The 15,185-nt window shown below is 44.4% G+C and overlaps 1 protein-coding gene across 8 annotated transcripts in view; it reads left to right on the top strand.

Moving 5' to 3' along the window:
* The window catches only part of herc2 (HECT and RLD domain containing E3 ubiquitin protein ligase 2), a 57,578-nt gene extending 48,431 nt beyond the window's left edge, over positions 1-9,147 (top strand). For all 8 annotated transcript variants that reach the window (XM_084012122.1, XM_084012121.1, XM_084012119.1 and 5 more), the window contains exons 81-91: positions 84-223; positions 586-773; positions 863-1,060; positions 1,142-1,225; positions 1,476-1,617; positions 1,877-2,071; positions 2,380-2,492; positions 4,351-4,541; positions 4,613-4,718; positions 4,804-5,016; positions 8,332-9,147. In XM_084012122.1, coding sequence (XP_083868248.1) covers positions 84-223; positions 586-773; positions 863-1,060; positions 1,142-1,225; positions 1,476-1,617; positions 1,877-2,071; positions 2,380-2,492; positions 4,351-4,541; positions 4,613-4,718; positions 4,804-5,016; positions 8,332-8,604 — 1,843 coding nt within the window. In that variant the 3' untranslated portion in view covers positions 8,605-9,147. The remainder of the gene's footprint in view (positions 1-83; positions 224-585; positions 774-862; positions 1,061-1,141; positions 1,226-1,475; positions 1,618-1,876; positions 2,072-2,379; positions 2,493-4,350; positions 4,542-4,612; positions 4,719-4,803; positions 5,017-8,331) is intronic.
* Positions 9,148-15,185: the final 6,038 nt, after the last annotated feature.

Raw genomic sequence — 15,185 nt, 5'->3', positions numbered from 1 at the left:
CTCTGTGGCGTCCGTGGTGGCGTCCGCGGTGTGTCATAGGTGAGACCACGCGGCCATGTTTAATGCCTTGGTGTCGTCCTCAGGGGGAAGGGAGACTACCACCGGCTGGGCCACGGCTCTGACGACCACGTCCGGCGCCCACGACAGGTTCAGGGGCTTCAGGGGAAGAAGGTCATCGCCATCGCCACGGGGTCGCTGCACTGCGTGTGCTGCACGGAGGATGGTAGGACCAACCCGTTTCCCATCATCCTCCCTGTTTACCTCACATGCTGCATCACATCACTTTATCGTTATCCATATATTATTAATATTCCTAAAGTACAGAATTCCCACTAAAATGCCTCCATGGCGTTTGCGTCGTAAATGGAGGAACAAAGTCTCCTCCGCTGCTTGTTTATCTGTTGTCTTTTATTCCTTTAGTTCTGATTGTTGCTGTTTTATGGTTTTCATTTTTAATATTTTTTCTCGTGAATCAAGTTCTATGAAAGTCCAAAAAATGCATTTGTTTTCAATATCTAGGAATTTGGAAAAATCTTTATTTGTACGATATATGTTGTGTCAAATTTTAACTGAGTTTTTGTTCAGGAGAAGTGTACACGTGGGGCGACAACGACGAGGGCCAGCTGGGCGACGGGACCACCAACGCCATCCAGAGGCCGCGGCTGGTCGCCGCGCTGCAGGGCAAGAAGATCAACCGGGTGGCCTGTGGTTCCGCTCACACCCTGGCCTGGTCCACCAGCAAGCCCACCAACGCCGGCAAGCTGCCTGCACAGGTACCTCCTCCTGTCAGAAACAACTCTCCACGCTCTCCAGTAGGGGGCAGCGTCCCTGACATTAACCCTGTCTGTGTGGTGCCTTCAAGGTCCCCATGGAGTACAACCACCTGCAGGAGATCCCCATCATGGCCCTGAGGAACCGGCTGCTGCTGCTGCATCACATCTCCGAGCTCTTCTGCCCCTGTATCCCCATGTTTGACCTGGAGGGCCGGCTGGGCCAGACCGGCCACGGACCCTCGGTGGGCTTCGACACGCTCCGAGGCATCCTCATCTCCCAGGGCAAGGTGGGCGTCGCCCGGAGGAATGTTTATAAACTATTAAATAACGTCTTACTCACTCGTCCATCTCCTCATGTGTGTGAACAGGAAGCAGCTTTCAGGAAGGTGGTTCAGGCCACGATGGTGAGGGACCGGCAGCACGGACCCGTGGTGGAGCTCAACAGGATCCAGGTACCGGAGGAACCACCGCCCCCTCACTGTTCTCTGTCTCCAAGTCTCTGACTCTCCCTCACTGTTCTCTGTCTTCACTGTGAGGTCACATGTGACGTCTTTCAAGGGGGGTTTTACTCTGCTGAGTCCATGTGATTCGTCTGCAGGGGGTCCAGGGTTTATGGTTCCCACCAAAACACAAAGCCAGTTTATAGAAATTAAGCCTTGTTCTGTCTCCTCCTCCTCCTCCTTCTTCTTCTTCACCCTGCAGGTGAAGCGTTCCCGAAGCAAAGGGGGTCTGGCGGGACCTGACGGGACCAAGTCTGTGTTTGGTCAGATGTGTGCCAAGATGAGCTCGTTCAGCCCAGACAGCCTGCTGCTGCCTCACCGGGTGTGGAAGGTCAAATTTGTGGGTCAGTGATCAATATATCTGATGGATCTGTTCTTTAGAAGTTTATCTGTCTGTATAAAGTAAATCACAGCTCGTTACATGAAACATCACGAGGAATGAAACAAACCATAAAGTGACAATTACATAAAGTTAACAGTCATTTAACACCAAGATAATAGAAAGTAAACAACAAAATAAAAGTCTTCAGCATATTTAAAGGCGAGTTAGTCCGTCCATGGCGGTCCAGCGTGTGAGTCCCCGTGCCGTGTGTTTGATCCCAGGCGAGTCCGTGGACGACTGCGGCGGCGGCTACAGTGAGTCCATCGCCGAGATGTGCGAGGAGCTGCAGAACGCTCTGACGCCGCTGCTCATCGTCACGCCCAACGGCCGCGACGAGTCGGGCGCCAACAGGGATTGCTTCCTGCTCAACCCGGCGGCCAAGTCGGCGCTCCACATGAGCATGTTCCGCTTCCTGGGTAAATAATCCTGGTCATCTCCCGGTTAATCCCACTCAGACACACAGTTTTGTTTTATTTATTTATTTTTATTCAAATTGGTATTGAAATCGAAATTGGAGTACAATATACATAATTTTATTTTTCTTTAAAAAATTAATTAATTAAAAAAAAATAATAATAAAAGCGCTTCTTGGCGTGTTGGCTGATGAAACAGCTGCTCTGACCTGCTGAGCTTCCAGATACGCAGCTCTGGTTTTCCCTTCAGTCAGGTGCTTCTTTCCCGTGTTGCTTTGTGGGTAATTCTCTCCGCCCTGCTGCATCTGCAGGAGTCCTGCTGGGCATCGCCATCCGGACCGGCAGCCCTCTCAGTCTGAACCTGGCAGAGCCGGTCTGGAAGCAGCTGGCCGGCATGAATCTGACCATCGCCGACCTCAGTGAGGTTCGTACTCTAAATGTGACTTTCAGCCTGTTTTAGACTTCTGTTTTGGATTTGTAGCATCACCGTTAATAGAAGTTAATCCTGATAAATCTGATCCATAACTAAGAAACTTTTACCCAGAGGTTTGAAACATTGATGATCATATCCTGCTGATACCATCAGTGTGGAAGAAGTAGTTGAGACGAGTCCTGACAGTCCACGTAGGGACCAGGTCTGGCTGGTGGGTTAGGGTCCAAAGACACACGAGACTCATGTTAATGAACCAAGGAGTCGTTTCATTTTCAGCCAAACTAGGATGTTTTTTAATAAATGTAACCCAGTAATTTTGTTGACTTTTTGTTTTGTTTTCATTCATTAATTTTAAGCCAAATTGTTAAAACACACGTTCAAATAGTTTAAAACGTCTAACGGAAATGTTGAGTGAAGTTCAAATTAAAACATAATTTATTAGGAGTCACTTGAAAGATCAAACCTCACCACAAACATCTATAACATATATTGATATTTATATAAATCTGAAACTAGCAGGAGGCTCACTATTACGTGAAGTTATTACTGTATGTTACTGCTCGTCTGCAGATTAACTTCCAGGAGGAATTCCTCCCTCCGTGTCAGACGTTACATAAGACCCCGTGAGGCGACTCCTTTACATTCCTGCTCAGATTAACGTTAATCCCGTCAGCTGCAGTCCGACTGTACCTGCACAGCTCCGTTCCTTCCAGGGAAACCAACCGGTCATGAGCCCACAGTCTGTGGAGAGCGTGAGTCCTTCCCGCCTCACGCTGTGATCATGAGCTCCTGCACCGTCACCGACAGCAGAAGAATAAAAAAAAGGGCCTTTTTTTCCTTCACAGAGCGGCTCTTGTTTCCCCGCTTCGCCCTGGAGACACAAGAAAGGTTAGATGGGTAGCGAGTCCAGCATAAGACCAGAGACGCAGTGTAGCTCACGGGAGCTGTGATGCAACACGAGTACACACACGCACTTCAACACACGCACACACACACGCACATACACACACACACACACACACACACACACACACACACACACACACAGGAGGAGGCATTCAGGTAAAAGGACTCTGTTCTCAATCATTCCCTCTAAAACATCTATTTAATCTCAACATCTGCTTCAAACCGCTGGATTTGGTCAAGTTTTGCATCGTGATAAAGTCGCTTTTTACACCTGTACTGTTAATTCCTCAGTAGCGCTTGAACGGATCACAATGTAACGTGAGGCTTTCACCTCTATTATTTAGCCTTGCGTTACTCGTGCGACTTTGATTACAGCATCATTTGGATTAGTCAGCATCACTCTCTGTCGACGCCCCCAGACAGCAGGCAGGACTTCACCTCCACGTAGACCTCCAGGCCAGGGCTCCTCCATCATGGGTGAAATCCCACTATTGCTGCTTTGTTACATGTTGAAGTCCCAGATCCACCAGGAAACCAAACGCTGTTTGTCTGGCTTCATGACATCATCATGACATCATCCAGAGGTGCTTGTGGATTTCACTGGATTCACTGGATCGAGCAAGACCAAAGTGGGCTGGTTCACCACAGCTGGAGGAATCCAGAATAAACTATTTATCTGTGATTTAATATCAATAACCAGATAAAAAGAAAATAACTCCATGATGATGGTGATCAGTAAAGAGTGTGAAGTCATGCTTTGTTAGGTCTGTCTGAAAGACTACAAGCTAACTACTTTTTAAAACGCTGGTTTTCGGTATGGAGTCTGGTTGGTTGGTGCTAGGCTATGCTAACATTGTAGCTGCTCCATAGAGCTAAATGAAAAAGGGAAGACTCAAAGTGGGATGATGTTTCATGTCATGCTGGTCTGCTCTGACCCCCCCAGGTGGATAAGGACTTCATCCCTGGTCTGATGTACATCCGGGATAACGAGGCGACGGCGGAGGAGTTCGAGGCGATGACGCTGCCATTCACGGTGCCCAACGCCAGCGGCCAGGACATCCAGCTCAGCTCCAAGTACTCGCACATCACCCTGGAGAACCGCGCCAGTTACGTCCGCCTCGCCATCAACTACAGGTGAGGAGAGCTGCCGAGGCGAAGGAAGCCTCCCCGTCCCCGACCCTGTCTGACTTCCTGTTTCCTTTCAGGCTCCACGAGTTCGACGAGCAGGTGTCGGCGGTGCGTGAGGGGATGGCCCGCGTGGTCCCGGTCCCCCTGCTGTCGCTGTTCACCGGGTACGAGCTGGAGACTATGGTGAGTGAGAGCGCCGCTACGCTCGTGACCGCCCTCCCCCCCGCCTCCGCTCTGACTGTGTGTGTGTTGTGTGTGTGGTCCTCAGGTGTGTGGGAGCCCAGACATCCCTCTGCACCTGCTGAAGTCGGTGGCCACCTACAAGGGGGTGGAGCCCACGTCGTCGCTCATCCAGTGGTTCTGGGAGGTGATGGAGTCCTTCTCCAACACAGAGCGCTCCCTCTTCCTGAGGTTCGTCTGGGGACGCACACGCCTGCCGCGCACAATCGCCGACTTCCGTGGGCGGGACTTCGTCGTCCAGGTGAGACGTGGGAATGTGCAGACAAATAAAGAAAATAATAACTCACTTTCCAACGTGGTCCCGAGAAGACAAATAAACACAAAGACTTTCAACGTTAAAAACAAAGCAAAAAATGAGGTGATGCACGGTGGTCACATGACAGGAGGTGTGATGTTGAGGTCAAACTATATAGCTGCTGGATACAAAGGAAAACTCCCATGATGCTCATCAGGCTCCATTGTGAACAACGAGGTGTTTCATGTGGAGTGAGCGCTGCACCAGACTCCATTTAAAAAAAAACAGCCTTTTTAACACTGGATTGAATGTCGGCTAACGTTCACCAAGCAGCTTTAAAAGTCACGTGTTGTCTTTTTAGATATTTTCTGTGTCGAGGATCTGACTGATGCTGATGTGGATTTAGAAACCAGACTCATGATAAATATCTGGAAAATCAACAGATAAATATGTAAATAAGCTGTAAATGTTAAACTTGAGAACAGTTTGATGGAGCGGTAGAATGAGTGTTTAGATAATAAAGTGTTTTACATTCAAGAGAAATGAGCTGCAGTCAGCTGATCTTCTAATCATGCTACGAGGTTTTCATTCACTGTAGTCTTACGGATCAGACTATAGTTTTCAAATAGCAGCCCTGAAGGATGGCGGATGAGGTCTGCTTCCAAGTCTCGGACTTCATCAGCTGATTTTTCCCTATCTCTTCCCAGAATGTAGCAGGGTGATCTGGACTGTGGCTGGGTGGGGTTTTATTGGTGGAAATGCTTTCAAGCATTTCCAACCTATGTTATCCTAATCTTTATTTTTCTTATTTTTCTTCTTCCGTACGTTTTTTGGTCGCCTCTAGCTTCTGCATACTTTCAGCTACAAAAACCATTCAGCTATCAAAATGTTCAGCTTTTTCAGCTCTTTCCGGGATATCTTCAACATTTTTTCAGCCTTTCATACTTTTTCATATATTCAGCCTTTTCCATATTTTTTTTTCAATGCATTCCTATGGAGATCAGCCTAAAAACCTCTTTAACATGCTCCTCTTTGAAAAGCATGGCAGTCTGCATACTTCCACCTACAGACGTCATTCAAATTTTAAAACATTCACAAAACCTTCAGCTATTCAGCTATTACTTTTCATTGTGATATCTATTACAGTTTTTAAATTATCAGTGTTTAAATATGATGCTGTTTTCAGACTTTTTTTGAGTTTTCAATGGGTGTGTATTGCGCGGAACCTTCTGGGCTAGAGTGCGTGACATCATCAGTTAGAGTGTGAGGGCTTCTCAGAGTTTTTTCCTTTCCAAACTCCTCCCGGCCACGATCTTCACTCTACAGACGTGATATTTTCCAATTTTGTAGACAAACTTGTCCCGTCTCTCACAATGTGCTCAAAATCTCTGTGAGTTTTACAGAATTTGAACTAGCAACCTCTAAGCGCGGCCAAGTCAGGTTTTCTCGTCATCCGCTCCAATGTTAATTTAGAAGCAGATTTTCAAAGAAACCTGATATGAACAGCATTTCTAACTCGCCCTAGCGTCCACATTTCTGACACTAGGAAAAAATAAAAGTCATCAGTGTCTTCAGCCGAGTCTTGTGGCGCTAACGGTCCGAAAATTTTGGCGATAGGAGTTTCGGTGTGAGCGTGGCATGCTTTTGTTCGGACCCATGCGCAGAGGGGGAATTGAGCGATAGAGAGAAGCAGAGAGACGCTCCAAAGCAGTCATACACACGCAGCAAGGGCCGTTGCCATGGTGACAGCACTGTGTGGCACTGATCTTCATAACTGACAGCAGGTGTGCTCTGATTGGAGGACAGGAATGTACTAAAACTACATTAGTAGTGGGATATGTAGTTTTTTTAGTCAAACCTCTTCAGCTCAGCCATACTTTCACCTAGAAACTCCATTTAAACTTTAAAATGGAGTACTCGGTAGTACTTGAGTGACAGCTGAGTTCAGTGACCTGTACCTAGTAGTTCTCAGTACTTGAGTCTCAGTAGTACTCGGTAGTACTCGGTAGTACTCGGTAGTGCTCGGCAGTACTTGAGTGACAGCTGAGTTCAGTGACATGTATTGGCTAACAGACACACACAGACACACACACACACAAACAGATAGAAAGACAGACAGACAGAGAGAGAGAGAAAGCGGGACAGACACAGAAAGAGATAGGGACAGACAGAGACAGAGGGACAGACACAGAGACAGAGGGACAGACAGAGAGACAGAGAGAGAGAGGGACAGACACAGAAAGAGATAGGGACAGACACAGAGACAGAGGGACAGACAGAGAGCGTGATGGACAGATAGATGACATATGACATCATGACATATGACATCGTCAGCGTGATGGACAGATAGAGAGAGGGGGGGACTGACAGACAGAGTGACAGACAGACAGAGAGTGAGTGAGACAGAGAGAGACACACAGAGAGAGAGAGACAGACAGAGAGTGAGACATTAGAGAGAAAGAGAGAGAGAGAGAGAGGGACAGACATTCAGCTTTTTCATACTTTTCACATATTCAGCTTTTTGAATATTCTCTTCAGCTATTCAGCTTTTTCATACTTTTCACATATTCAGCTTTTTGAATATTCTCTACAGCTATTCAGCTTTTTAAAACTTTTTGCATATTCAACTTTTTGAATATTCCCCTCAGCTATTCAGCTTTTTCAAACTTTTCAAATATTCAGCTTTTTTTAATATTCTCTTCAAATATTCAGCTTTTTCATACTTTTGCACATATTCAGCTTTTTTAATATTCTCCTCAACTATTCAGCTTTTTCATACTTTTGCACATATTCAGCTTTTTTTATATTCTCTTCAAATATTCAGCTTTTTTAATATTTTCTTCAAATATTCAGCTTTTTTAATATTTTCTTCAAATATTCTGCTTTTTTTTCAATGTTGCTTCAGCATTAAAGCATTTCCACGTATTTCCGCAGGAAATGCATTTTCTAGTCTTTAAATATCCTTTTGAGCCTCTTGACATCAATATCAGTGACCATGGAAGGTCAAAGTAAAGCCGAAGCTGAAAAGCCTTAACGCTTCATTTTCCCTGTTGGCCACCAGGGGGCGACTCCTCTCTGATTGTATAGAAGTCTATGAGAAAATGAGCCTTTTTCTGTACCGTGTGATTGACAGGTCGCTACTGAGACAACTCCTCTACAGTCCAAATATGGTCACTTCCTTCCTAGTCCAGAATCGTACTGGTGGCGTCGCCATTCTTATAGACAGTTTGTGTGTTGGGACGCATGTAGCCACGGTTGCTACGACGTATAAGTCCAGCTGATTCAGATCCCTAACAACGCCGTCTTGTCTGCCCCCCTCAGGTCCTGGACAAGTACAACCCCCCAGACCACTTCCTGCCAGAGTCCTACACCTGTTTCTTCCTGCTGAAGCTGCCCAGGTATTCGTGCAAACAGGTGCTGGAAGAGAAGCTGAAGTACGCCATCCATTTCTGCAAGTCCATCGACACGGACGACTACGCCCGCATCGCCCTGTCGGGGGAGCCGGCCGCCGACGACAGCAGCGAGGACTCCGACAACGAGGACGCCGACTCCTTCGCCTCGGACTCCACCCAGGACTACCTGACGGGACACTGAACCTCATCGTTCCGCGTCGATGTGTTCAGATGAATAAAAAACACAAAGACACAAACGTCTGTCGGGGGGAATGTGCAATGAGCTTTAAAAGCGCTATAAGCTAAAGAGGAGTGGACGCAGGTCTGCTCTGGTTCAGGTCTGCCCTGGTTCAGGTCCTTCACAGGAGGTCTGGGTGACCAGCTGCACACATGGTTGTTGTGTTACATGAGGATTGTGTATATTGTTAGTAAAGAACAACACTGGTAGATTCTCTCCCATGTTTGTAAATAGAAATTGATGTACGACAAAAAAAAAAGTATTAACTTTTTGTTTCTTAATAGAAAACCACATTTTTATCTGGAAGCAGTCAGTGTTCACGCCACTCACGTCAGTCAGGTGACCTCTGATGTTGTAGGATCCCCCCCCCCCCCCCCACATCTGTGCACTGTCTCCTTGAAGAATGTACATAATATGATCATGCCATGTATCCACAGGAGGTCCCATTCCTGCATATTAAATCTTAATACGTTTCTGTTAATAAACTCAAGAGAAAATACGACTGTCTGAATGTGTGATGTCATCGGTGGCGTCAGAGTTCCCACGGCGCTCCGACTTATGAACGGTCCAAGTTTGTGTTTATGAAGATTTCACATAACTTTACCTACATCGGTTCAGACCTAAACAAACAGAATGTCTGTCGTCATGGGAACGTGGGGGCTGTGACTCAGAATCGGTATCTAGTTAGTTATTTAGCTAGTTAGGTAGCTAGTTAGCCATGCAGCTACTTAGCTAGGTAATTAGCTAGGTATCTAGTTAGCTAGGTATCTTGTTAGCTAGTTAGTGAGTTAGCTAGTTATCTTGTCCTCATTTCCTGAAACCAGTGTAGCATGAAAGAATGACGGAATTAGCCCGCTAGCTAACTAGCCAGCTGTCTGCTAGTTAGCTAGCGTGCTAATTCCATCATTCTTTCATGCTACACTGGTTTCTGCCTGCCTGCGAGCTCCACAGCTTTAACTGGTGAACAAAGTAGTGAGTCGTGTTCCAGCAACAGTGTAGTTTCCTCTGCTGTTATCAGAGTGAGGATGTTAAATGTTCCTCATGTAGTCTGTCTCTACCTGTCTCTCTGTCTCTACCTGTCTGTCTGTCTGTCTGTCTGTCTGATAGTCGCTTTGGGTTCCTCAGGGAGTCCAGGACTTGATGAGAGTCGCTTTACTTTATTCAAAAGTGGATGCTACAACAGTTGCTATGGCAACATTACAGATTAAACGGTGCGTTCTACTACTTAACTATGAAGATTGGCCAATGTCCCCCCTCCCCCCCAAGGTCCTATAATAAAGTTGTGAAGGTTTGAAGACGGTGTGAGGGAGGGAGGAAGTGTGACCCAATCACAAGGTGTTAGATATTATATAGCTCAGCCAATCAAAACGGCCTGATGTATCTCCCTCTCTCTAAATACAAACAGCAGCGTTTCTGCTCATTTCACAGTGATTTATTTCATAAATCTAAAATCCTGGATCAAAGTTTAATGTTCATAAATGGTTAATACATTCTCCAAAACCAGGTCAGAGGTTCATTCGAGTCCTTTTTCTCCCGGTGGAGCTTTAGCCCCAAATTAAATCAGATTTTCTTTTGATTTCCTCGAAGAATCCCTTTTTAATATGTGGTACAAAGGTTGCAGCAGAAACGGCGGAGTGTTGGACTCGCCATAGAGGGATTAAAAGAAATCTCCCACAATGACCCCCCGTGCTGAGGGGCTGCACCTGCCTCACGTGCTGGGAAAAGAGAAGGTGATGTGATGAGGCGTCGCTTCACATCCTCCTGAAGTCTGGGGACGAAACTCCTCCCACAGTTCAAAGGCGGCGCTCCGTTATTATGAAAGCTTCGTTTGGCTTAAAAATCATTCACATTCTTTGCCGACTTAGTCCCCCCCCCCCCCCCCCCAATAAAAAAAAAGTCCATGATGCTGCTGAGAGTCAGATGATCTGGATACAGTCAACCTCCATCTGCTCTTACATTAAGTGAAACGTGATCATATGTAACAAACGCAGTAGAGCATTATGTAACAAACACAGTAGATCATATGATCATATATAACAAACACAGTAGAACATATGATCATATAACAAACACAGTAGAACATATGATCATACATAAACACAGTAGAACATATAATCATATGTAACAGAGTAGAACATATGATTATAAACACAGTTTATGTTACAAGTTTGTCTTCTTTAAGCCTACAGATTCATATCTGAGACGACAATACTCCTCACTTAATTCACATTGAATAGAAATGTGTCTTTGGTGCTGAAGTCAGTCCATCTACATTTTTAATTATAATTCTAACACTTTTATTAATTTGTTGTTTGAAAGAATATATATATATATATATATATATATATATATATATATATATATATATATATCATTAATGAAAATCATTAAAGGAATCTGTTACGTTAGAATGTTGGAACATCATTCACAGCCCCGGCAGAATTTCTGCTCTAAAAACAGATTTTCTTGCAGTGTAACTGGTAGAAAACTACAAATTGCTTGTTGTGAATCCTTTTTTTCTTTAGCCACCCCTGCTGTCGAGGTTATCATGTTCTCTATAAAAGAGCCTGTAGAGGATCGACGTATCCACCAAGACCAGGTCCTGGTTGTGACGCTGCTGGCTTGCTGTCGTCTCCTGTACATGTGACGGCTCTGCTCTCGTTACTATCAGCCCACAAGACCACAGTGCCGTCTCCCCCCTGGACATCCTCCCAGTCCCAGGCATCACTGAGTCCAGACCAGGTGACTCCGTCCCCTCAATGGGAAACATTGTCTGCCTTGGTCTTCTCAGAACCGGATCGCTGGAATTCATCCCACTATTATCACTAGACCGCAGACCTACTATGGTTCGGGAAGGAGTCACTGATTTAGTTCACTTCACTGGATTGATCATCTTCATAGAGAGGCGGTTTTAGTGGAGGGGGTTTCTAAAGACCTGGTCCTGTTAGTCTGGTTCACTGGTTTCTACTCATGGATGGCAGGATGCTGAAATCCTAATCTGCTCAGTTGTATTGGGTCAAAGGTAAATGTATTAAAATATGAAATCACAGATACCCTCCCAGAGTTTGTTATAGCCCTAAAAGCCCCACAAAAGAGCCCTAAAACGTTGCATTTGTTGATGAAAGCTAACGTTGGTTTTACTCCTTTTCCAACTTCGCTGACAGTCTTCAGTATAAATCATCTTCATTGATTCCTTGTTATGTAGGAACATTTTTGTTACGTTGACGTTGTCACACTTAAGTCTCAGGTTTTACTGTTTGGCCTTAAAGGGCTTGAACTTTAACGTAATGTATTGCATTTAACGATACAAACGTCTTCCCCTACCAGAGACCTTTTCTTTTTTGAACGCTGCAGTATTCACACGTTCCCTTTAACCTTTATTTAACCGGGTCTGGATTAACTGATCCCCCAAAAGACAAACACACACACACCCCTCCCCCCCTCGAACTCACATTCAGCATTTCAATGAATTAATTGTGGAACAAAAGAGATCCTCAGAAAACAAAAAGCTTCATACTTCCTGGAGAAGCATTCACAAACATGACAACAAACATCAGAGACGTGATGCGCATAAAGCATGAATGATTCCAAGAAAACACAGCCGGGGGGGGGGGGACTTTTCCTTGAAGCCCGTCTGTCTCTGACCTGTCTGACCTTTCTACACCTTAAATCTGTAGAGTTGTCGGATCTCATTAGAGCAACTCAAACCCCCAAAAATGCTGCTAATTCGTTAAAATAACAGGATTTTTTAGTAATTTCATTTTTTTAAATACATATATATACAAACCCAACAGAAACATTAAAAAACTAAACAAAAAAAACATAAATACATTGATTAAATATTGAAACAGTAATGTGACAAAAAACATAAACATTCACCCATAAATTCCTCTCTAAGAAAAAAAAATAACTGGTGTTCTGTTGTGTTTATTTATTAAGATTTATTACAAGGTGTTTAGTTGTTTTGCGTTAATGTGAGGTTTTTACCACATTAAGTGTGTATTTGTACTTTATTGTGTAATTGTACTCCTCTAGTAGCATTTGATGAAGTGTGTAATTGTATTGATGAAGCTCTTGTAACTGCTGCTGGACTCGTTGTCGGTGTTTGTTGGGGGAGGCGGCTAAGCAGCATGGGGGAGTTGGGTTGTGATTTTCTGCTGATTAGTGGAGAGCAAACTGTGCCACTCCTCCCACCTCCCTGAGCTCCTCCAGATCCAGACCCGGACCGGGACCCGGACCCAGACTGCACTGCTGCTTTGCCGGGGAGCAGCAGAGGAGAAGCAACACCTCCTCAAGTCTCACAGATCAGAGATCAGTCCCACATCAACACAATTACATCAGGAGTGTGATTTTACATTTAACATCACAAACTTCATCTTCATCATCTTCATCATCTTCATCATCTTCATCATCTTCTAAAACAACTTCATCCTTAAAGGTACGTCTGATGACTTAAGTTCCTCTCACCAAACTAAAAGTTTTTTTTTTAAATTTGCGGCACTTCCTTTGCGTGCAATTTAACTTTTTATTGCGTTCAACATCTGTTGTTTTTCTATTTGACTACATTTTTCTTAATTTTGTTAGTTTCTGTACGAGACACTGGTGTTACCAATTGTGATATATAAAAAAGACACTCTTAGCATTAATTTAATTTACAGTTGTATTTCTAACCACCTGACAAATGTCAGAAGTCTGATATTGAATCTCTTTTAGCTCCGTGTTTGGTCTCCACCGTCTGTCACCATGTTGCTAACTAACTAACTTACTAACTAAATCTGGCCTTTGATGCTGTAATGGACGATACAGGATTTTATCTGGATAACAAACTCACATTAAGTTGATCGTAGTGAATTTCTAGTATAGGGATAAATATCTCCAAAAGCTGCTAACGAAAAAAGATTAAAATTCAAATAATTTTTTTAAATTTTTCCTTACATTTTTCCTTTTTTAAAAATCATTATGATTTTTGTCTTATTTAAGATTATTAGTTTTTCTTATCTATGACACGAATTCAAATATTTGAATCTTTTTTTGTGTATTTTTATTTTTGTGTTTAATTTTAAGATGTTGCAGTTTGCTTCTTCTGTTGTAATTTACTGATTTTTGCTACATTAAAGTATCCATTAAGTTTGATCTTATCTGACTCCACTGCTCTACAGTTGTTTGTTCCACTATGATGGAGACGGATGTTTATATGATTATATTTGCAAACTGAAAGACAAGTGGACACGGTTTGATCACATAACATCCTCGACAGATCTCCGTGTCTGATCGTTGACGGCCGTGAAGCGGAGCGGAGAGAATGGGGATGAAGTGTGTTTGTTTGTGGCCACAGTCGGCCTGCAGGCGGCTGCTCGTACAGGAAGCACCTTTGTGCTCTCTGATGAGGCGTCGCAAGCGTCGGATCAGCTCCTGATGTGACACTTCTGTTGAACACCAGAAATCAGAGCTGTTAACCGTGTAAATGCATCACTACATATGATGGTGCAAAAGCTTCTGTGTATGAAGGATTAGAACCTCCTGCATTGTTCGTGGACCCTGCAGGTCTTGAGGAGGATCAGGTCTCATCCTGTACCACATGCCTCCTCCAGAGAGGAATTATCTCAGAGGGCTCAAGCGTTATGCGTCAGTTCCTGTTTCCTTTCATGTGATGATCGGGAGTCCTGATGACGAGGACCACATGTTGGCCCTTGTTGCTGACCTCACGCCGTTACAGGATTCATGTGTTTCCAGGTTCTGGTCTACGGGTCTGCAGCTCACACAGGAGCTCTTTGTGGCTCCGCCAGAACTGAACGATGCCGAACAGACCAAGGTCTTTGTTCCTCTTCTTCTGGCCCCCCGGGGGAAGAGAGAGGTTTTAAGTGATGGAAATGAATAACTGGAACCACGGTCTGTCTTAAAGCGATGCTTCGTAGTAAAATGCACCCTAGGTAATTTCCACCATGACATCCAGCCAAATACCCCCTCAGAAGCATTTTTAGCGATGGTCAACATTGGTCAAGATAGGGCTATCAGCCGAATGGCTTAGTACTAGCGCGATGGTACATCTTGTATATCTCTTGTATCTCGAATGTTGCCAAACTCCTGCAGTAGTACACATAGGGTCTGTACTCACAAAACGAGGCATTTGAAAGTTTGTAAGTACACCAGGAGTTTATTGAAAAGAACATTTGCCTGATAGCTTCTATCCTCTGCTGCTAGTGCTGCGTCGATGCTACTTCCGTGTTTACCAAGCTGTTTCAAGCTGAGTATGAAAAAATGTCGCTGAATTTTTATAAATGCTTGTATTATCAGGTCAACAAGTGATGAGAAGTGTTCAGTTTAGTGTCCTGAGATGACTTCTGTTGTGATATGACGCTATAAATAAATTGAATTGAATTATAGCTAGTTAGCTAGGTAGCTTGGTAGCTAAGTAGCTTGTCTTTCTCCAGTGAGGTAGAGTTCACCAGCCTGCTGCTCCGCTCATCTTCTAAAACCAGTGTAGCATTAAAGCATGGTGGAATCGACCAGCTAGCTAAGTAGTCAGCATCTCGCTAATAAGTTAG

Source organism: Eutrigla gurnardus, assembly GCF_963514095.1.
Source record: "Eutrigla gurnardus genome assembly, chromosome: 6".
Lineage (NCBI taxonomy): Eukaryota > Metazoa > Chordata > Actinopteri > Perciformes > Triglidae > Eutrigla > Eutrigla gurnardus.
This window is presented reverse-complemented; position numbering and strand designations above follow the sequence as displayed.